This window comes from Agelaius tricolor, unplaced genomic scaffold, assembly GCF_023055355.1.
Source record: "Agelaius tricolor isolate 1412-34295 unplaced genomic scaffold, bAgeTri1.0.p SCAF_2, whole genome shotgun sequence".
Classification (NCBI taxonomy): domain Eukaryota; kingdom Metazoa; phylum Chordata; class Aves; order Passeriformes; family Icteridae; genus Agelaius; species Agelaius tricolor.
The window spans coordinates 37,169,697-37,193,030 of NW_027269262.1; the positions used below are offsets into that span (position 1 = coordinate 37,169,697).

General features: G+C 37.1%; 1 protein-coding gene across 1 annotated transcript in view; it reads right to left on the reverse strand.

Moving 5' to 3' along the window:
• The window catches only part of ZNF407 (zinc finger protein 407), a 334,816-nt gene that overhangs the window by 96,866 nt on the left and 214,616 nt on the right, over positions 1 to 23,334 (reverse strand). Inside the window, exon 8 of the mRNA XM_071456320.1 lies at positions 2,236 to 2,414. Coding sequence (XP_071312421.1) covers positions 2,236 to 2,414 — 179 coding nt within the window. The remainder of the gene's footprint in view (positions 1 to 2,235; positions 2,415 to 23,334) is intronic.

Sequence of the window (23,334 nt, forward strand, 5' to 3'; positions counted from 1 at the left end):
TCAAAGAAGCAAAAGGCCAGCTTTCCTGTTACAAAGCAATATTAGAACATAAAAGACAGACAAATATGTTTAAGTTTAAAAAAAAAAATCAATCTTGTATGACACTTTCATACTCCTATCATCCTAAGGGGTTCTATGTCGTGTTGTAGATTCTCCGTGGGTGCAGCCAATGACCAATAAGTCATCAGTAACTGTGAACCAGACATAGAACAAATCTTATTTTTATAAGGGATGTTAGCCAGGGCACAGGAGTTGTCCTTCATTCCTCTAAAAACCTTCTCTAAAACCTTTAACTCTCAGATGTCCAGCAGTCAGAAATGGATTGAAAAGAAGAAAATAAATTTCCCTTAATTTAACTGTGTTATGAATACACAATTATCACCCAGGTTTCTCTTTAATAATGTTTCTTTTTGAAAGGAAAATACAGTATCATCCTTTCTGCAATGGAATGATGCAAACAATGTTTCAAGACTTTTGCTGCATACCAGTCCTAGTTGAGCCTGACAATAATTAGGTGACAATCTGTTCCTCCTAGTCCTAACATATTTGCACAGTACCCTGTTTAGTGCAAGGGGATTTCTACAGCATAAGAGTGAATGTGTAGAAAAGAAATATCATTAGGACACAATGCACTTATGACTGTTTTCCTGTGTTACCAAGACAAGCAAGCTGAACAGTTTTAACCACAGCATGCTGCAATGAACAACTGAGTTATCCAGATATAGTCTTGAACTAATAATGGGAAAATGTACATAAAATGTTTGTAATATTGGAATGTTACTGATTCTATCACTGTTACAGCTCTCTGTTATATCTATCTGCCTATTGAAAGCATTTGATTTTTTCATATTAAGTGGGATTATTGTAGTAAAAATCCAACAATGACTGGATTTAAGCTCTGAGTTGAATATTCATTTGCTTTAGTGAGAACTATGGTGAAATGTGATCAGTTTTCTGACCTATTTTGAAATTGGTATTCTGCCAACTGGCATTTTGTTTGCACATCCAGATATTATCCACCATATGCTGACATGACATGATGATTGGTTCCAAAATGAAGTGGAATACTTGGCAAATAGAAATATATGGTACAAATAATACACTGCCTCTAGTCAGGAAAGCAAGCAGTCATTTTGAGAAGACTGAGAGGTTTTAAAATAACTACAGCGTACATACAGCACAAAGCTGCATGAAAACTCTCCAGGTTTTGTTTTTTTACAGATGTAAGGGTATCAAAAACTAGGATATCAATTCCTAACACAAGATTCACATCTGACACAGGAGTACTAATAGTAATAATTCAATGGAAGATTAATTTGCATCTCAGGGAGACTCTGGCCCACATAGCTTCTTCCTCCTCTGGATTCCCCAACTCTTTCTTCTCACCATCTGTTCTTTTTTCCCACTGCTCTGACTTGTCTTTCCACTCAGTGATGTCTAAGTTATCTGCCTCTCCTGCATTAAGATCAAATTTCATTCAAGCTCCACACTAATTTTATATTATTTCTCTTAACCTCCTACCACTGAATTCTTTATTTTTTTTCTCCTAACTTGATGCTTCCATTAATCTTCTGCCTTGCACTCTGAACTGTAGAATCTATTAAAAAATAACCCAAAAGCAAAGAAAAACCAAAAAAACTTGTTCCTAAGCAGAAAACACCCCATCTTTTTTCTTTTAATTCCTGTTTCCAAAACAATGTTTTTCTTTTGCATTCCTCCAGTGACTTCCATGTGTGTGCTCTCTAACACAAAGCCTGAAAAGATACATCTAAGTTGTTGGTTGAGCTCTGCTGTTCTATCTTTTAATGAAAAACAGTCTACTTTTTCTAATGAAATCTAAGAATTTTTAAAGCAGTGCATTAATTTGCAACTGCACTTCCTATGGAATTTTGGGGTTTTTGTTCCTGGGGGAATAGCATAGGCAGAGGGACTTAATAAAAATGTTAAAAAATATTTCTCCCTAAAAGTTCAGCTAGATTTCAAAATAAGGCATCTAAATAGCATGCACTTCTGATGTTTATTGAACTGTAAGATTTGTTTGTATAACATGAATAGATTTCAGTGCTTAATGCATAATCTTTAACCCTGGAAAACTTGAAGAGGATGAAGCCCATTTTGAAACCATGCATGCTCTTCTTCAGAATAAATGATAATAACTTCTTGTTTTGTTATTACAATCATTTAAGCACGTGCATTTAGAAAAGAATTTGTAAGCAAAGGGAGCAAGGACCTTACCAGCATGCAAGTATGCCAGATCAGGATTTTCAATGTCTGGGTGTAGTTCCTTCAAGTGGTTCCGAAACTCCACAGGGATATTTGTTCCATACTCACACCTAGGACAGTTATACATTTTTACTCCTTCATGCTTTCCCGTATGCAAGATGTGTTTACGGATATTTTCTGCACAGTTAGACCTAAACAGCAAGAAAAAAAAAGAAAAAATATATATATTTAGTTTCTACCAGTGGTTCAAATAAAACCTAGTGTTATAACAGAAAATCAGTAGTCATCACTCATTTTTCATTATCTGTAGATTTTTTGCATCCTCTTAGGTTTTGCACAAATGTTGTCCTTTGCATGATGGCTCCCAAAGCTGTTTCAGGTTAACTGAACATTAGATCTGAACCAGAATGATTGATTTGTCACATTTACAGAATTTCTATTTTTCTCATGGTAGTCAGTGATTGACAGAAATTAAGCAGAAGAATTAACAGAAATTAATTAAAGAAAAATCTTTACTTAGCAAAACTGAAATACACAAATGCCTACAATATTCCCAGTTGAGCTCACATGAACCTTTCCTACACAGTTCCTAAATTCAACAGGAGTTACTGTGAATGATTTCTGAAGTATGTTCCACCAGTTTTCATCTCACTGTGTGAACTGTTCCTAGGAAAGAGAATTGAGTTGCTCAAGTTTACATATTTTTGAAAATACACATGGATTCTGGTTTACATCTTAAACACAGATTTTGTGAAAGTAGTGGACTTTTCATGCATAAAAGTCAGATTACATATACAATTAGTTTAACACATTTCAAAGCAATATTTATAATAATATTTCTGAAAAAAAAATTCATATTTCCCTTATTCACAGAGAGATCCATATGGCAGTAATTTTTAATTTCTAGTCTTTAAAATTTTCTAGTCTAATTACAAAATTATTTTGCATTAGAATTTCCTACTTATTCAAACTTAGTGATTAATCCTACATGAAATACACTGCTGCACCATTTATTTCAATCAGAAATAGTCAGTATATTTATTTTTTACTCAAAAGAACAGAACTGTTCATGTGTACCATTGCTTTGGTGTTTTGTTTATTGTTTAGACTTTCTTACTAGCATATACTATTATTATTGCCAAACTAAGAACAGTAATTCAGCCTATCTGAAAAAAAGTACAAACACTCATGTAAACTACATAAATGCATAATACTTCACAAATACTCAAGTAAGACAACTGTAGCATTTTGGGCAACTGATTATATACCCATCACGGGGTAGAAATTGTACAGTATGATAAAAATGATAGATGATAGAATGATAGAAATGATATCATGATTCTAAATCATGATAGAAATTCTACAGTAACAAGCACCTAAAAAAAAGACCTCCAAAATAAACTGGAAGTAGCAGCTTGGAAGTTCTGCTGGAATGCTTGTCTCTCCCTCAGAAATGGACATAGTAAAGTTGGTATCTGCCTTACGGTGCTGCCAAAGCTCACCCTCTGTCATGTCCATCTGCTATATACTGGTATCATGATCAGATGCCTGAGAATGTCAGAGAAGACACTTTTCACTGAAAAATATAGAAAATCTTGGTCCTCAGCATCTTTCAGGATTCAGCCCTAAAAAACTTACAGTGCTCATAAATGTTGTTAAAATGAAATACGTATTTTACAAAGAAAAGGAAAAAATGGTATACAGTATACACATACTGCAATGAAAGCAGGGGACAACCTGGTAACCTTCTATCATGGGTTATACTTTAAAGGGCAGTAGATTAAAGCAGACCATACGAATCTGAAATAAAATACCTGTGTTCTTTTAGCTCAGCTCTCATACTATGCTAAGGAAATATAGAAAACTTTTAACTTTGAAATATTTCTGTGAAATATATAAAGGATCTGTGGAGACCTATGTAAGAGTTGTGAAGAAAACCCAGCCTGTTCAAGCCATAAAAGGCCAGTTCTATCTCCTTTGATTTGGAAATTGCTCCAGTCACTTTAAACAGAGCAATCCTGAAGCCTCATTTATTCAGTCATCAGTAAAAATCTGTCGCTAAACACTCCAACATAAAGATATAAAAAATTTAAACCCATATTTTTCCATGTGACAAGGTCAGGAAGGCTTAATCAGAAATGAGGAATGTGAGATCACAAGGCATTACAAATGGCCCCTTGTATTAGGTTGCAAAGCAGCAATTGCCATCATAAGGTAAACCATGATGGCAACAACTGGCAAATCCAAGCACTTTTGAATCCAAGTGATACCTTTAAATATGAAAGGACAAAAGTGTACTGCATATAAAATGTTTTTTAATTATTCAGTGTGCTTTGAATGTGTGTTTTATTAGGAGTCTTTCTCATGTACTGTACAAGCATGTTATCATATGTCTGACACAAAACACCCCCACCAACACAAAGTGTGTGTAGATACATCACTTTATATTGTATGAGTAAACACAGAGGTCTGGGATTTTAAACAGCACCGGATTTCTATCAAAGCTATCTCATGATATGAATATAACTAAAACATTTTAATGTTGCAATGGTGGTGATAGTTAAGATTTTAAAGGCCTTGTATTATAAGATTCACTTCCATGTGTTTATAAACCTTGAAATATAGATTTCCTTTGTTCTGAAATTTGGACAACAGAGCCCGGTGCAATAAAAATCGTTTGAGGAAGTCTTTCTGGCTTTTGAGTTCCAGTCTGAATTACAGCCACAAACAAATAAATGCAGGTTTTAGGAGACTAGCCTGTATTTCAGTAAGGCTACAGTAAAGTAGAGGTTTCTAAGTTAAATTACTATTACCATTGCTTCATGTAAGCATGCTTTTCATCCTTATGATCCATTTTTAAAATCAAATCTATATATTTCTGTCAATTTGTCCATGTTCTTAAGTAACAGGAAGAGAACTCTTTAGAGTGACTTAATCAGTCTAAAGCTACAGTCAATGAATTTACATTTAATTCTGATGTAGAGAAACACAATGAAAAGTTTTCTTTTTCTTTCATGTCTTGCAGTAAGTTTTCTTATTAGATGTGAAGAAAAGTCTGAGACTTGATGCAAACCCCACAAAACCCTATTAAAGGGAAGAGGGAGGCCTGTATGGATTTTTCAGTGTCTTGTCAGTGCTATACACAGTGAAAGAGGAGATGGAACATGCTGCTAAGGTATGTTGCAGATGAACAGGAAATACAAGAGTCTTTCCAGGCATACTTCTCATGCACAAACCTGTACAACCTCCTCCATGAAAGACTATATTGGGAAGGGCATAGGCCTACTTTCCACATCCAGGAGAGCTCCCACATTTCTGTAAAGGATAACACTTTGAAATAAGGGAGACAGATGGTAAGATTCTCCTGAGAAATGTAGCTACTATTTAAGATGAACAGAAAACCTCTTCTGGAAAAAGACAAAAAAAGGCATTTGTCTCTAACGTTCACCACACAGCGATGACTTCCCATTGCTGTTCTAGCTGCACATTCCATGCTGCCATTACAAGTCCCTTCCTAACAACCAGGTACCTTTTTCTGTCAATAAATTAAAGGTTGCTGCATATTCCAGTATCATAAACTGGAAATCACTTGTCAATTTTAAAATGGTACTCAAGTCACAGAATCACAGCATGCTTAACGTTCAAAGGGACCTCTCAAGATTGTCTGGTCCATCCCTGCTGCTCAGGAAGGATGACCCTTGGCCAGTTGCTCAGGAACATTTCTGAATGTCTCCAAAGACATCTCCCACCCTACCTGGGTGCCTCTGTGAACAGCCAAGTTCAGTAGTTAACTGCAGACCTGTGGTTGCTGTCCTTGTCTTTCACGTAGTGTTTTGGATAAAAATAACGAAATAAGAGAAATTCACAAAATATTTTTCACTAAATTTGCCCAGACAGAATAGGAATGTTTCTATATTTTTAAGAGTTTTTTACATGACAATACATTAGCATTGTATTAAACAGCTAAATGAAATATTGCAGGAAGTAATCAATTCTTCTTTCCTATTTACTAACAAGAAACTGAAATTAGAACACTCTTCCATTATGCAGTGCCTGACATTTTCAGAAAGATACTTACTGCAACACATGGAAATGGAAGGTTTCAGAGGTGTAAATGAGGCAAAATGTTAATTATCCAGTCCACTAAGTTTTAAAAATTTTAGCACCTCGTAGGACTCTTATTTGCACAAAATAAACCTTTTTCAAACGGTCTTCTCCAGAAAATTAGGTATAAACATCCTTTCTGCAGAGAAATGCATGTAACGTAAAGCACTTAGAGCAGCTCCATTGACATCACTATTTACAACATAAAAACAAACACAGTGATATAACCAACTGATTGAAAAGATTTCTATTTTTCCCCTGTTTGTCAGTATGTATCAAGTTCACTCTCATAGAGACAGCATTCTGAAGGTCTTCTGCAGCCTTTATACCCTGCTATGCAACCTGCAAGTACAGAGAAATTGCAGCATTTTGGAAAATAGCAAAGTGTCCAGGTACTTTCTGGACACTTTCATCATAAAAGCAATTATGATGAAAGCAAGCTTCTCAATGAAACAACATGCACTATTGTAGATTCTTAACCTCAGTTATTCACCAAACGTTTGCAGGTATTTCTTTCACAGAAAAAGCCATCTAACTTGGAAAACTGTCTTTAAATCAAAATTGCGATAATTTAATGACGCTAGAAAAGGAGAGACATAGATTTTTAGAAACACAAAGTCATATTTAGTTTGACCTCACTGATAGCACAGTTCATAAACATCTGCCCAGGGATTCTTTTCTCAAACCATAACCCTTTTGATACTAAAACATGGTTTCTAATGGAGAGCAACAAGGAGTCTTTTGAAGTTATAGGCAAATTACTCTTCAGCTGATCACTCTCCCTATTACAAACTGTCTCATTTCTTATCCCCCTGCATTCAGCTAACAGTGCTACATGTCCAACACACTTTGCTTGGCTGTAGAATCTCCTGATACCTGCATCGCCAATGGAAGAGCTACAGAGACTAAGTTCCTCTCAACTCACTGTGAGGAACCATCAGGTTCTCCCTACGTTCTTTCCAGTTGCTTTAAGCTTTGAATACATTCACATTTCACACCAGTGCTGCATACATGGATGCCATGACTTTCTCCATGCTCAGCGTTCTCCAGTTGCAGCCAATTCTGGGAATTCCTGGATACTTCTTGCAGCACCAAGAGCTCCTGTACACTCAGTTAAATGTAGTGACCTTTCAGGTTGTTTTCAGCATTACTGCTTTCCAAAATGCAACCTTTCTTGCCAGCCTTTGTTTCTTGCTGTCAGTAAACTGTATGGAAACTACCATTCAGTAGGGTGGTGGTAAACAACCTAACGGGCAATATTTTCTTGACAGGAAAGGAAAAAAATACCTCAGTCTGTGGTAACTATATTATACAAACAGGCTTATTCAATCAAAATCTCCACAATGACAGTCACTCTGCCCAACTTCTATTCAGCAAAAACCCAAACCAACCAACAAACCAATGGACCAACCAACCACCCAATCAACCAACCACAAATCCTTTCCTGCTTATTCAAGATTTAGCTACATTTCTGGTTTTAAAATAAAATAAACTGATTGCCAGTTAGTGCAAACTAGCTACATAATAATACATAATCTGCAGATACCACTGGCAATCCAGACTGCAAGTTTAAAAGCTAAAGCTTACCTCTTCAGTGCTAAAAGTCAATACAATATTGCACAAGAAATAATAAAAAACAGCAAAACATGATAGCCAAAAATGTGGTAATGCGTTGAAACTAACATTATAAAACTGCAATAATTATTAAATGTTAACACATCTTGATAACATATACATTTATGTATATATGTACAAGAAATGTAACACATTTTCTCATCCTTCCCACTACTAACATGTACCAGGGTTTCTTTTTCCTCGCTCTTTGCCTTTAAAAGCAAAAGTTCTACCTTTTATTTAGGTTTTAAGTGAGTGGAGATACAATCACATGGATATGCTCTGCAACTAACTTCAATTCTCAAGTGACTTACAATACTGTTGCTGGAATTAGCAGCACATGACTCCTTCTGTGGCAGCTCAGGAGATCAATGTCCCAGTGCCAGCTCAGCTCTGCCTGTGTCACTGCTGCCAAACACCTCCCTGTGCTGTTCCTAAAGATCTCTGGTGGGCAGAGGCAACGAGCTGCTGGGGACAAGCAATGCCTTTGCCACCATAGCTGCTTCTGCAGTGAGTATTTGCTCACAGCTTTTCAACTCTACCCAGAAAAGGTGACTGAAATACACACCCACAGTACCATAGAAACACATGCCCAACAATCTGGTGGCCCCATGTATTGCCATGTTTTCATGTACTGCCATGTATTGCCACTCAGAAAATACAGAGTAGCCCATAAAAGAGAGTATGCTAAATTTACATGCTTTAATGAGATTTTATAATACAGTCAGTTTCACAAAGAAAATAATAAAAATGTATTTGGGATTTATTCTGATAGTATTATACCAACACCCAGGGATAATAATCGTAATGTTTTCTGCTTTTCTACATTTTTAGCTTTGCATTTTTTTCTGTAATGATCTATTTGTTATGACATACAGTATGTGTGACAGATGTCCAATGCTGGCTGCTAAAAAGTAGCTGAGCCCTGTAGGGAAGCAGCAAAAACTTGTGCGTCAGCACAGAAAATGATAGAAGATTGATAATTACTGCTTGTATCTGAGCTCCATTCAACAGACTAGCATGTCCAAATTGTAATTTGGCTACGGATCCGCCATTCTATTTACAATGTATTGGAATGAAAATTCCCAGTTTCAAGTAATTGATCATTACGATAGCCAAAGTAAGTGCTTTTAAAGGCAAATTCAGGGTAATTGGGAATTCTGAAGGGAAATAACAAGAGATGTACTCTAGCCTTGTTTACCTCTGAGGAATCTGTAAAGCCATTTACAACCCTGCACAATGAACAAAAACTGCAGTGTAGACCCAGTGTTGGCATCTAGATCTACTCCTGAATTTTCAGAATATTTTTGTTTAAAAAATGGCAAACAACAGACTCCACAATTCAAAGAAAACATTATTTTTTCCAGGAGAAAACCCATCTGTGACTCCAAGGAATTACAGCATCCTGTCTTAAATGCTTCCATTAATTCCATTTCCTACAAGAAATAGAGAAAGAAATAAAGAAGAGGCTTGTAGATAGAAACCTGTCCAAACTGCTAGACTTGGAAGGAATGGGTGGAAAGGGTACAGAAAGTCATGGAAGTGTGCCTCAGCTCTGCATGTGTGCTGTGGTCCTCACTGTCCCCATAGGTGCTGTGCGGGGCTGGGCTGCTCAGCTTGTGAGTCTGCCCAGCAGCTCTTCTGAGAGAGGCTCAGTGTCTCCTTTTACTGGCTAGAGAAGAAAAAAAAGCAAAACAAAGAAAGGGGGAACCAAAAACAAAACAAGAACAACCAAACAATTTTTTATAGGACTGATCTGCTTCTGAAAACTCTCTGTAATGTTTTCTAGAACTTCTGGCTTCCGCTTTGCTGCAGGCAGTGGTCTCTGTGATGGCCCAGCTCAAGGGCCTGTGTGCCTGCAGCATGAGGGATGCAGGGGTCTGCCAAGCACACTGCACTGCTGCACTGTGTCAGCTAAGGTTTAAGTGGCAGAAATAGCAGGTGGAGTTCATCTATTTCACAGTAACTGAGAATAATCACTCCATTGTTCCTGGGCTTCCACCCTCCCCCTTTCCTTTCTTCTTAGAGCAGATGGCATAAAAGAGAGGTTGGTCTGAGAAACAGCATCTCTGCAGTGGTGTGAGGATGGAGACTGGGCTTATAGGTATCACAGGCTCTGATTTAACAAGGTACTTACGCATTTTTGTGGCTTAAGTACAAGCAGCCCCCATTGACTTCAAAAGAATGACTCACAAGGTTAAATTTATGTACATGATCAAATACCTTGCTGAAATGAGGCCATGGAAAACATCCATTTTTTAAAAAAGCTGGGATGAATTTAATTGAAGACACGCATTTCCTTTCAACATCAATTTTTTTCCTATTGTACTTCTTTTAATGACCACATAAAGTAACTGAACAATTCTGTGGAGTCTGTTTGTATATCCTCAGAACACATAAAGTATTTTCACAGATATAGAAGTGCAGATGGAGCCTAGGAAAGGGTGTGCAATCTAGCGGCTGCACAAGATGAAACTGGACTCCTAATGTTGCTGGAGTCAGAAATGATAGCAACAGACCCTAAAGGCTGCCTGTCAATCTCAGATGCAGATGGTACTTCGTCCAACTGGCCTTCGTGTCAGTTCCTTCAGCCATTTTAGTGACAACACAGTTCCCTAGAGGACAGATCCTGTTGCTTTGCAGCCTGGATTCATACCCAGGGCACTGTGGTCTGTACGATCTCTGCTCAAAGTAGGTTTTTTTAATGCTAATACAGTGCCTCTTCTTGCCCTATCCCAACCCCCCATGCAAAAAGAGATGGTCATTTTCTTCCTCATTTCAAATGTTCCAATTTATCCAAGGAATCAGCAATAATTGTCTGAAAGATTCACTTTTGTTATGCATGCCAAAACTATATATAAAATCCCTGCTAATAAAATTTGCAGACAACACGGTAATTGGCAGCATGATTAATAAGGATGATGCTGCCATCATACAGAGCAGTCGCAGAAGCCAGGCGTGTTCAATCACAACATGTACACACACAATTACATGTTAGCTCTCCCACCTTTGCACAGTGCATGCAAGTAACTTGGACAATGCTGTGAAAAGCTGTGACACTGAAAATTATTTAGGGATTAATGGACCATCAGTTTAACGTCAATTTCTAGTGTGATGCTATAAGCAGAAAAGGCCCCATGCTATATTTAGTGGATAAGCAAGGAAGTAGCAAGCAAATGTAGGGATGCAATGTTTTCTTTGTGACACTGGAGAAACTAATTCTAGAATATCTACTTCCTGCCTATATTTAAAAAAGGGAACAAACAGCCACAAAGTGATTATAAATAGAAAAAGAAGTTAAGTGGGGTAAAAAACCTCTAAAACACTTAATAAAACCCCCTTCTGTTTTGTTCATTACACTTAAGCTCGGCCCGTGAGCTTTAACATGGAATAAAGGTGTGATTAAGGGACAACCTCACCTGGAGAAAATCTATACAAAACCAAAAGCAATGACTACAAGTTACAGTCAAATTCAACTGAGAAAAAAAGCACAATTTCTTCAGCAATTATGCTTTCACAGAAGAGAAGCTGTGGTTCGACAACTTTGGTTCTACGACTTTGCCTGTTTTCAGATCAAACCTGAATATGTTTCTAGATCATAAAATTCAGTCAGAAGTAGGAGGTTCAGTACAGAGCAAACTGGGAAAAAAGCACCTATGCAGTTTGTTTTCTGTAGAAGGTCAGACTGGCTGAGCCTAAGGCTTTTTCTGGGCTCAAAGTCTCCAAGAAGTACAGTTCAAGTCTGAAAAATGTCATTGTGAGGTCAGCCATTTATTGTGCTTCCATGATGTCATGGAAATTTGTTCAGTCTGCAAATTAAAATATATTCTTCCTGGCTGTCAATACTGCAAAACCATCTTAGATTCTGAAAGTCAAATTTGGGTGTTTAATTGGAGGCATGATTGATTATCTAGCCTAAAATGTGTGTTGAAAGCATATATCAGAGAAACATCATTCTCTTCAGATTATGTTCTCATAATGCCGTTTTCTGCACAAATGTAAGTAAATGCAGCATTTGGCTCTGTACTTTGAGCTTACTTCACAGACATCATTCACTCCAGAAGAACTGGTTTTAAGAGTAAGGAGCAAGCAAAACGTGATTTTTGTTCCTACAAGAGTACATTTGCCTATAAGGACGCCTGGCAGCTCAGTAAGAAACTGCAGTTCAGTTTTCATGTAGAAGGACTTTCACTGGAGACCTACACATCAAAATTAATGTGCTGTGTACTTAACCAAAAGATACTGAAATGTAAAGAAAGCACTGAACTATGTATTTGACTCACCTAACATACCTGTATGTTATGGAAAATGTAGAAGGTAGCTTGCACTGCACTTCCACTTCAGACTATTCAAAGTTGCAGATAAGCTGTCTTGTAAAAGTATTAGATTAAAATTGGACCACCCAGAATAGACACATTTTTTACTGTGCTTTTAACAATACACAATTATGTCTAACAGACATAACATGATTTTAACTAGATGAAAAATCAGGGCAACACTCTACATCTATTGATTGAGAAGAATAGCAACTGCCTGAATGGTGTTACTTCAAAAACCTGACCCAAGAAGAAAAAAATTTAAATGCCGGGGCAAAAGCCTTCTGGATACCAATTAAATCCTGTCATATTGAGAAATTTTATAGACCAATACCAAACAAATTATCCTAGAATCATGTATGCAAAGGTTCTGTCTTAAAGAAAAAGCCCACCACCATATAAAACTAACCCCATCATATTACATGAAAATAAATTTCTTTCATTATCATAGATAATGTTATGGACTTGTCTTTTTTCCCACAGAGGGTTAACATGAAAAGAGGGAAGAATGGCAAAATATGAAACTTTCTCTTTAGCTTCACCTTTCACACTCTGGTATCATACAACAGCAGAAACTAATGAACTTGCTCATCTTCGAAAGCCCTTTTGCATGCTTCTTCCTTCACCCTTAACTCTGATCCTCGCAGGTCTTCCCTTATGTGTGTGCCAATTTTACTGGTACAATATGAGCACTTTTATTAGTTGTGTTCTGATGATTTCTACAGAGAGATACTTAAAGCTTATACAAGTCAAAAACTATTTTATCTCTTCTGAAGAAAACTAATAGTGCAGAGCCACTGAATGATAAGAGAGATCACTGAATTTATTTAATAATGCATGTCCATTTCACAAAAATGGCCTGTGTAATCCTTTTAAAAATAATAACCTGTTCATTTCAGACCTTGCACAATGCTTCTCTTTGTCCCTTGTAAGTCTCTCAAATGTCTTATTTTAAAGGAATATATAGTACTCCCGGAAGACATTTTCCCATTTCTATTCTCTTCAACTCCTGTGAGCCCTTGTTCTGTGTGATAAGGCAATCTCCTTCGGGATCTGAGCTGTGTAGTTTCGCACCACGAGTGACAAGGACTCAACTTGAATAACTGCTGTGCGCAGGTTGTAATTATGTCAGCTGGAGTGTTGAACAAGGGGACTGATTAATGTGAGCCCCAGCCCAGGCACAGTCCCTATCAAAACCTTCGTGCAGGCCAGCAGTGGGGATGGGTTAAAGCAGAAAGACAAAACATGCTGTATCGTCCATGATAGATGAATTGCTCCAACAGTCTTCAGGCAGATGTTCCAGGACAGTATAATATACAATTACTCTGCCTTATCACCTTCCCAGGGACAATAAAGCTTCCTCCTTCTATAGCTCATGTGAGTGAAGGCAAAATTAGTTTTACTTTTACAACACTGACTCACTTATCATGTTGCCTTGATTGTGCTTTTACAGCTAAAGAAAACATATATTGCACTCTTAAAAACAAACAAACAAACAGAACACACCAAAAAGACTCTGCATTCCTCATCTTTTATATAAAGCTAAACTATTCCTTTGAATCTATATTGCATCATATCATAGTAATGCAGTCCTTAAAGGGCTAATTCAGAATGAGATTCTAGGGAACATTACTAACTTTCGAACAACTGGACCTAGTCACAAGCTTAATGTTATATGTACATATATGAAAGGACCTTAGTCATTCAAGTCAGAATGCATAGACAATAAAAAATACACAGGTTTGGTGCAAAAAATGCCTATGTGAATAACATGCCCTTAGTGACTATTTCAACTAAGCACTCACCCTAAAAATGCTGAAGCACTCTTGTAAAACAATACTTTGAGAAGTCATTAATCCATATGTATCCTTAAAGGCCACAAGAGTTTACTCTACAACTATTATAAACAATCCATGTATTTTCCAAAAGTGAATATAAATTAAGTAAATAAGAGAAATTTAGGAAAAAAAAAATCTATCTCTTTGTATTTGTTTCCTTTTTGTTATCAGATGCATACAGTTTGGGGTTTTTTGCTGCAGAGATGGAAGTAGTCTCTGTTTCAGTGCTATTTCCATGAGTTTGCAGACCAGCAGCTCACTAACATGAGGTGAATAGTAAGAGAAGAATATAGCTCATAATATCTTGAAATCCTTCCTTTCTAAGTACTGGATGGGTATAGATAAAGAAACTGTGCTTTAAAGAAGAGAATCTAAATAGTTCCACTTGCATTCCAGGATGCATTTCTTTCAGTACTACCCTTTCTTCAGCGATATAACAATGACATGATCTCCAAAAACAAAACAAAAAAATGCACCCAGAAATGCATTTAGCGAGACACACATTTGAAGGTCAGGTTTAAAATCAAAACCAAGGTTGATTCTAATGGCACTTAAGATTGTATACATATTTGAAAAATTCTGTTTATATGCATTCAATTTTCATGAAAGGTATTGGACTACTAGTCCATAAGGGAGAGATAAGATTTTCTAAGGAGACTATAGGAATTAGGCACTGATACTGCACTTCAACTTGAAGGCAGGCTCTCAGCTTTAACACCTTCTTTGAGATTTTAGTCATTAAACAGTATCACAGTCCTGGCAACAATAAGGTTTCACCACAACAGTACAGGCTGTCTTATATTCCTCTGGTGATATTTAATCCTATGTTTATGAATCAAAAAGTAGCTCCAAGAAAGCTGGTACATTCTCACTGCACAGCATGTTGATCTGAGAGGACAGCACAACATGATAATGATACACCAATTCCTGTACAGAGAAACAACAAAGAAAATGGTCTCAGCCTCACTAAAAAAATATAATCTAAGTATTGAGAAGGATATGATAATCAGACAATAGGCAAAAAGAGTAGTGATAGGTTTGGGAGACAGGGTATCAGTAACACAGGGTTAAAAGCTTTTGGTTTAGGTGCACTGTTGGGCATGGCAGTATGAGATGGCAACCTAGTCTGTCCTCCATAACCATTCATATTAACAATGCAATTAATGGACATAATAAAGACCTGATGTAGGTCTCAATATTTGCATAAATTAGGTATCTAGTGCTTCTAAAGAAAGATGTAGGTCACCAATAGGCAACATCAGACACTCTAATCTGCTTTGGAAAAGGAAACAATGTTGCCCCTATCTTTATAGCAATGATGCAACCATTCTAGGAGTAAAACTCCCAAGTTTAGGGCTGCCCTTATCTTGAGGAAGGTGGAGTTCTGTCCTCTGTCCCAGGAAAGTATATTAGCTGGCACAAAATATCGTTCATCAACCCTTTCTTTTGAAACTTTGCCATCAGACAGCAAGGAACTGCCAGGAGCCAAAAGCAGATCTAATCCCTGCTTTCAGAAACACTCTTCTGTTTTCAGTTATGTTCTCCACATAATTTTCTTAGAAAATCCAAACAACAGGCTTCTAAACAATTTGTCCTGTGCCCTTTCAGCTGAGAATCCTAAACAATAAGTTGAATGAGGCTGCAGACAGCAGTTCATTATGAACTAAATGAATCCTGAGTTGTCTAATATTCAGGCCTCTAACACATACCCAAAAATACAGGAAGTGGGGCTTGCTTGCCTAAAAAATGTACCAAAAGTCTTGAGGCAGACATAGCCATTTCCCCAGGACAAAGACTTGAGAGCATGCCTCAGTGATTTCACTCAGTTGTGCAAGAACTTGCAAACTCAAGTAGAGAGAGAACAGAAAAACAGAAACTCCAAAAGGAGTACATGCTTCTGGATTTAGATGTCTTTTGGCAAGATTAAGAGATCAGATCCTCTCTGAAAATCAAGTGAAAAGTAGAAAAAATTGGTTTTCAATTCCACTACTTACTTGCCTAGTTGAACTTTTTTATTGTTCAGGATACAAAGTCTTGTGGAAGGTGCTGCCAGCTCCCTGGCTTTCCATTTCTCTCCTTCCTAAGAAACAGGTACCTTCATGACAGGTGAGAATTGACACTTCACTGAGGACATGGAAGGAACGTGAATAACATCAGTGGAGCCACGATTTTATCCAGTGGCTTTGTTTTTGTTTTATATTATCGACCCTGTGACAGTACACACTTACCAGCCAGTGAGAGCTGACTCCCAACTGAGCTATGGAACAGAGATGCTTAGATGGAGAGGGGCTTAGTTATAATCCTTTCTGTTACAGTACTCCTGCCACACTACTGGTGAACTGAAACTAAAAATGGGCACTTGAGAGCAGGAAAAGAAAATAAGGATTCTCCTGATGTTATGTTGTAGACTTCTAAGAGAAAAGACATCCAAACAGAAGAGGAAGCCAGGAACAGATGCGAATGGAAAAGAACTCAGAAAACAAGTATTTGCCTTTTAGAATCAAGTTCTGCAATACAGAGTACCAACAGAGCTACCATCACCCAATACTGCATTCTCATCTCACCTCTTGCACCACCACCAAGAAACACAAAGCTATTCCCAAAAGCTGCACTCACTGGCCTTGTCTGCCTGACTTGCTGTCCCTGCATTTATTTAAAACACATTGGATAGCAGACACCTGCTTTGCCCTCACAAGGGCTCATATTTAGGACTTTCCTCTCAGGTCTGACACAAGTGAACAAATCCAATACAAATTCCTTTATCTTTGAAACATTTCTTCCACTTAAAAGTTTTACTGCTCTCCAAAATGACTATATTTCAGCATGCAAAAATCAATCAGCTAAATACCATATGACTGTGCTATAATTTATTAGTGCTGATCAAAATCTTAAAGACTAGTAATTAAAATTCAAATTAAAATGTGATGAAAGTCACATTTAGTCACGTAAATGAAGAGGCTGAATTTCAAATAGGAACAGAGCCACTGGACACTATGAGATGAGAATTTGTAGATGCTCAGTATCACTAACAGCATGTAAAAAGAACTTACCATTTCTTCAAACTTTGCTTCTTTTTCCTGAAGTAAATACATCTATATAGATCTATGAATATGTCAGTCTATCAGTGAATGAATTATAGAAAAAGTGCCAAAAAAAGCACTTGTGGAACAATCTCTCCACAGTGGGAAGCTTCCCCCTATTCAGCAAGAAATGTCACTGGTCTGAATCACCTGGGTATAAATCTTTTTGAAATGATCCCTTTTTCTAAAGAAAAGCACAGATTTTGGGGGTCTCATCCTTTGAAAAATACCTTTTAAATTTTACCTTTAAAAAGGATGTATCCTGACAATTTGCAACAAACAGTTAATTTGGGACTCAATACTTTGCAGATGAGCATTGTACCAACTGAAGCATGATTTCCTATGCATTCATGACCTGTTCACTAAATCTCCCAGTGCACCAATGCAGCAAACAACAGCTCCCCAACATGTTCCTTCAGGATATCCCCATCCAAGAAAATAGTTGTTTTGGGTGGTGAGGCTGGATTGTAAAACAGAAGAATGCATGACAGCTGAATTTTGCCTGACTGGTCCTCCGTGATTTTTTTTCACTCCTCGTCTCATCCACCTCTTTCAGGAAACATGAACTTAATTTATCTCAGCAGCTACTACAGGGTGTCAGTTTTCACTGAAACTGGCCAGCAGCTTAAAAAGTTATTAAAGAAATGGGTGAAAGATGGATGGATGGGCTGGCACAAGTCTCACAATAAATTAGGGACAGAAGGCTAAAAAACAATCCTTGTCAACTGATTAAAAAAGTTCTGCTTTTCTGAGCTAAAGATACATCTTTTTTTTCTGAAACCAAAACAAATTACTAATGGCTTCTTATATGTTAAAATACCCAGATGAGAGTTCTCCAAAATTTGCTAATAAAAATGGTTCTCTGTAATTTAAAAAGAGCTTGTTAACAAAAATATGTCTGAAACACCATATTTTTCTAAAGAAACATCATCAGAACTTAGGAATTGATTTTAGTAGTTACAATACCTTCTACAACTTCAAAATGGTTCTAAGTATTGTTTGCTCTGTAGATTGTGCATGCAAAATTTCAACAGAAATGTTTTGAAGAAGCTCACACAGTTCCACATGGGATTTGCAGCAGAATAAATGATGTCCCATGCTACAGTTAGAGAGAATCCATAATTATCTTGAATGGGGATTGAAGGAGCATGCACAGAAGTTACAAACATAAAACAATAAATACTATATTTTAAGGAGTATTAGCAATATCACAATGAACCATGGGATGATGTTCAGGCAGTCTAGGATATCAGTAGAACCACCAGCTGTGTTTACAGGATTATAACACAAATAATTTTAGAGTATTATGAAATGAAGAGTTTGTGTGTTTTAAATGATAACATCACTAAATATATAAAAAAAAAGATAGCAATGCTGAAGAACACCAGGAGAAGTATCACTTTAATGCATTATCTAAAAATGTGGATATATGGGTATGGACCTATATTCTAGGAACCACAGTGAGCTGGGTGGTTTGATCAGTTGGAACAAAAAAGAAACCTAGGAAAAAAACCTGTGCACTTACAAAAAAGGTGGGAAAATATCAAGGAATGTCTCCAATCCCCTGACCCATGGGAGTGGGAGAAAGAACACTGTTGCATTAGCTTTTCCATTGCATTAGGCATACTAAGCCTCAGCATACCTAACTTGCTGAGGAGATGATGAGGTGTGCTGTAACAACCTCATCTTTTCTCTGAAGACACAAAGTAAAAAGTAGCTTTGATCCAATGCATCCAAGAACGCAGAGCAACCTTTTGTTCATATACATTTTCTTCCCTTAATCCTTTTCCGTTATTCAAACAGTACATTTTAAAACATATTAAAAAAAAAAAAAGGTAACACCAGAGCAGCACTCCATCACTTGCAATAACAAAACAGAATGCTTTATGTGCTGGTTATTCCCTAAGAAGTCTCAGCTACATCTACAGCTATTATTCAGACCTAAACAGGCCTAGCAAAACCACAAAGATCATCCCAACCAGGGACAAAATAGCTGTAATAAGCAACTTAATAAGTTACTACAGGACAACAGGCTCCTCTCCAGATTGTCTTTTTGTAAGCAAAGCCTCAAAGAAATAGGGATCCCTGATCCATGACTTATGAGAATAAAGTAGAGTACCATACAAGAGAGACTGCAAAATGGTTTTAGGGATGGTGACCTGTTGTATACCAAATGGCCTGTCTTCCTCATGCCCCATTTTCCTATGGAGAATGCAACACCTTCTCCCAGCTGCTCAGGAAGGAGAAAAGGCAACAATGCGAACCTTGAGACAAGGGCTCCCCTGGCCAACACTAAGCAGCAACTTTGAAGCCCCAGGTTCAAAGCAACATTGTTGGAATTCTGAGCTCCCAAATCTCTAATGCCTCTCTCTCCAAAACAGAAATCTGAGGTTCTCAGAGATGAGCTTTCAGCCCATAGAGGTAACCCACAACACAGGGAAGAGGGTGGCCAGGAGCACCAGACTTCCACACCCCAGGTGCTGATGCTGCTCCAGAGCCTCATTGCCACCATATCACATTGTGGTGCCTGGCAGGCCCCCTCCAGCCACACTGCAGAGGTGCCAGCCCAGCGCATTGAGCCCGCGCTTCCACTCTGCAGGAGGGGAACCCTGGGGTGGTGACAGGGGCTTTAGTATCTGAGCTCCCAAAGTGCCCCAACATACCTCTCCAGGAGAATTTGGGCAGAAGCTGGTACAGAGACAAGGGCAACTCTGCTGGAATGCGCAAGGAATTTTATTCAGCTTTCATAAATCAGGAATTTCTAACAATGCCAAATTTATCTGGAAAATTGCTCACTATTTCTAATGCATTAAAAGTATCTAAGTGGCAAGCTTTTCTCAAACACAAAAGCTCTTTTCTTTCCCTATTTTACTTGCTATTCAGCAATTCTTCTCTTTATCTCATTTTCATCAGACTTTAAACAGAAAAAACCTTTCCCTTTCCACCCCTTGCACTAGAGTATACCTCTTTCTGGGACTTCAGAACAGAACTTGCTTTCTGTGACTTCCCCAGATTTAATCTGTTTTGTATGTCACACATGAAGGAGGAAGAGGGAAAGTTGTCACAAAGACAGCAGTAACACAGGAACTTGTTTTACAGGGTAGTAGCCATATAGCCTGGAGAATAAACCCCACACAACACAACAGGCTTGTGCCTATCAATTTCATCTTGGAGACCTGTACTGCTACCAAAGTGATTTCAGACTGCTAGCTACCTGCCACATAGTTAGATGGTAGATGTCAGCAGCAGCAATGATAATAGTAATAATAATAATAATAATAATAATAATAATAATAATAATAATAATAATAATTCCTTGTAGATTTCATCACCCCCAAAGATAGCTTTGGCCCTTTTATAATGATTGCACTGGGGATTAAGGAATGGCAAAAGAAACAAACAAATTAATAAATTCATTCTTTTATTCTCTGCTACAAGGCAAAAGCAAAGAAAACATCTACGGTTGTTTTAATATTTTTTAAAATATGTTTTACACAAAAGGCTCATTTTAAAATATGTTTTACACAAAAAGCTATGATGCCAATGATTATTTTTAGATCAAACCATTGTAGCAAATGGAAATTTATTTGTAGTCATAAAAGATCTTCACTGCACTTTTTTATCAGAAGAACTGTAAGAATAGGAAATTACAGGTCTTTTTGCTACTACACGCTATATTAAGACCACAGCATTGCTGTTCATCTTGAGGTTAATACTAAAATTTTATTGACTATCAAAATACAACATACTTAGGATTGTTTTAATTTGAATAAAATGCTGATATTTCAGATTGATAAACATGAATTAAGTATATATTAAATATAAATACACATGTATTTATGACAACATATTTATGCTCTTTAAGCATGAGGAATAGATGAGACAGTGATGACTACATATGATAGCAAAAAAAGAAGTGTGAGGACAGAGAGAAGATAAAAAGTGATAAAAGAATACATTAGTTACATTAATCTGCCCACTGCATGAAGTGGTCTTATTCATATTTCCTAGACACCAATACTTCAAGGTTTTGGGTTAAGTATCTTGGACACTGATTCAGAAAAAACAGCATCAGCTCAGCAGAGAAGGGGCTGCCTCAGAAACATTTAGGGACAAAGCCCAAATTGAACAGTAAGGGAAAGACAGTGACTACTGAAAGATCAGAAGACTAACAATATTTTTTCAGAACTTAAATCAAAGTTTTAACAATTTACAAAGTGCTGGCCTATCAAGAGAAGCTGTAACAAAGAGATGCTGAAACCAGATATTAATTTTTACATTGATATTGAAATGGCTTCAAGTCTCAGTAACATTAAACTCAGCAGTCTCCTTTGAGTATTTTAGCACAGCATTTAGGCTTAAATAGATCCCTAAAAGTTGTCCTTCAAAGGACTCAACCTAAAATGAGACTAGAATAGTATTATCAGTGTTTGCAATGGCATCACCACTTGGGCACATCCCTAAAGTCCCAAGTTCAGTGTTAGCATGAGAATCACAGACCCATTGAGTTAAAAAGACATATTTTAATTCCTCTTTCTTAGAGTGGCAATAGGGGGAAAAAACCAACCCCTAAGAACAAACAAGTAAATAAATAAATAAATAAAATACATAAATAAATAAATAAAAAGAAAAAAAATCCCAAAACCATAAAAGAAGTACCAAGGCTCACGGAATTATTGATGAATTTCTTTAACAAGTATTAGCCATTAAAATTAGTAAAAGACCATACCACCCTTCTACCAAGTAGAGTGCATTTACTATGCTTTTAATTACAAATACAGAATGTGGAGGAGCTCACAACATGATGACAGTATTTTATGCGGTGCCAAGGCCCCTTAATATGGCAACTTCCCAGTGGAACACAGTCACCAAGTCAACACATGCCAATGCACACGTGTGTGCTTGTGCACCTATCTTTCCCTAAGGAACAATCGTGTTTCCTTATGTACACATTCTCTTGAGCACTCCATGCAGTGACATTGGAAGGGGACAGCTTTGAGAGAGGGAGTCCAAGTTCTTTCATACACTGGCACCAAGGATTGTCCAAAACTGCAGAGACACAATCTCTCAGTCAGTGCAGACAGCACAGACACTTTGGAGCAAGGGTCACATTATTACCTGTGTGCTCTGCCATTCCAAGTGTTAGGAATCACATCTGCTTAAACTGGTTAACCTGATAACTGATCTGCATTGATGCTACTGCAACACTGCATATTTTTAATCTGATTTCATCACATAAACTATATGCTATAACTTAGGTGAATATAAGAGGTTTTATTAAGCCACAGAAACATTAAAAAAGGGAATAATGTTGACCATTGTTTTGTACGCCACGTATTCGCTGGAATAATTAAAGTGTTTTTGCAACTATATCTAAATTCTATTTCAGATTATTTTTCTTTTAAAGACTTAAATGTTACAGCGTATTTTATTCCAGATTAATAGAAATATTTCCAAATATTTTATCTGAATGTTTACTAAAAACTAAGGGGAAAATAATATTCTGAGTTTTCATCTGGGAACTGTGCCCATGCACTGACAGAATGTCTCTCTAAACTTGTATCTTCATTTGTTTATAAGTCTCCTAGCACAAGGCACTGGATATCCTCAACTCCTGCTGCTGAGCACTACAGAAGCTGGAGTACTTCCCGAAGGCCCTGTTTGTTCTATTACATACATGCTTTATTTTCCTTAACAACTTTGTATTTGTACAAAGTATATGCACCATTCTTTTTCCAATTCTGCCTTTGTGATGTATATATATAAAAGTGTTCTCCCATAGTGCAATGCTGGTTGCCACCTGGAATCCTCATCACCCTATATAGCTGTATTACCTAGTTATTTCCTATACAGGCATATTAAATTTCACTGGTTACAAAGAGCATATTGATATTAATGTTTTAATGATAAATAAACTGTTTTCATCATTTTATGTAGAATTTGCCTAAACGGCCTTTCAGTTTTGCTATGAATTAGTATGTATTTTTACCTCATCTGTAAAGTAGTCCCTAGTTATCCTTGATGTAATAAGGGAATAGTGCACAGCTGATGCCATCATACCTAAAAGTTATTGAATTCACCAAAACAGAGAGAAAACACTTACTTTGCACATTCTTATGACTTAAGTGCAAATCCTGGAGTGTATTATAAACCGGTCTT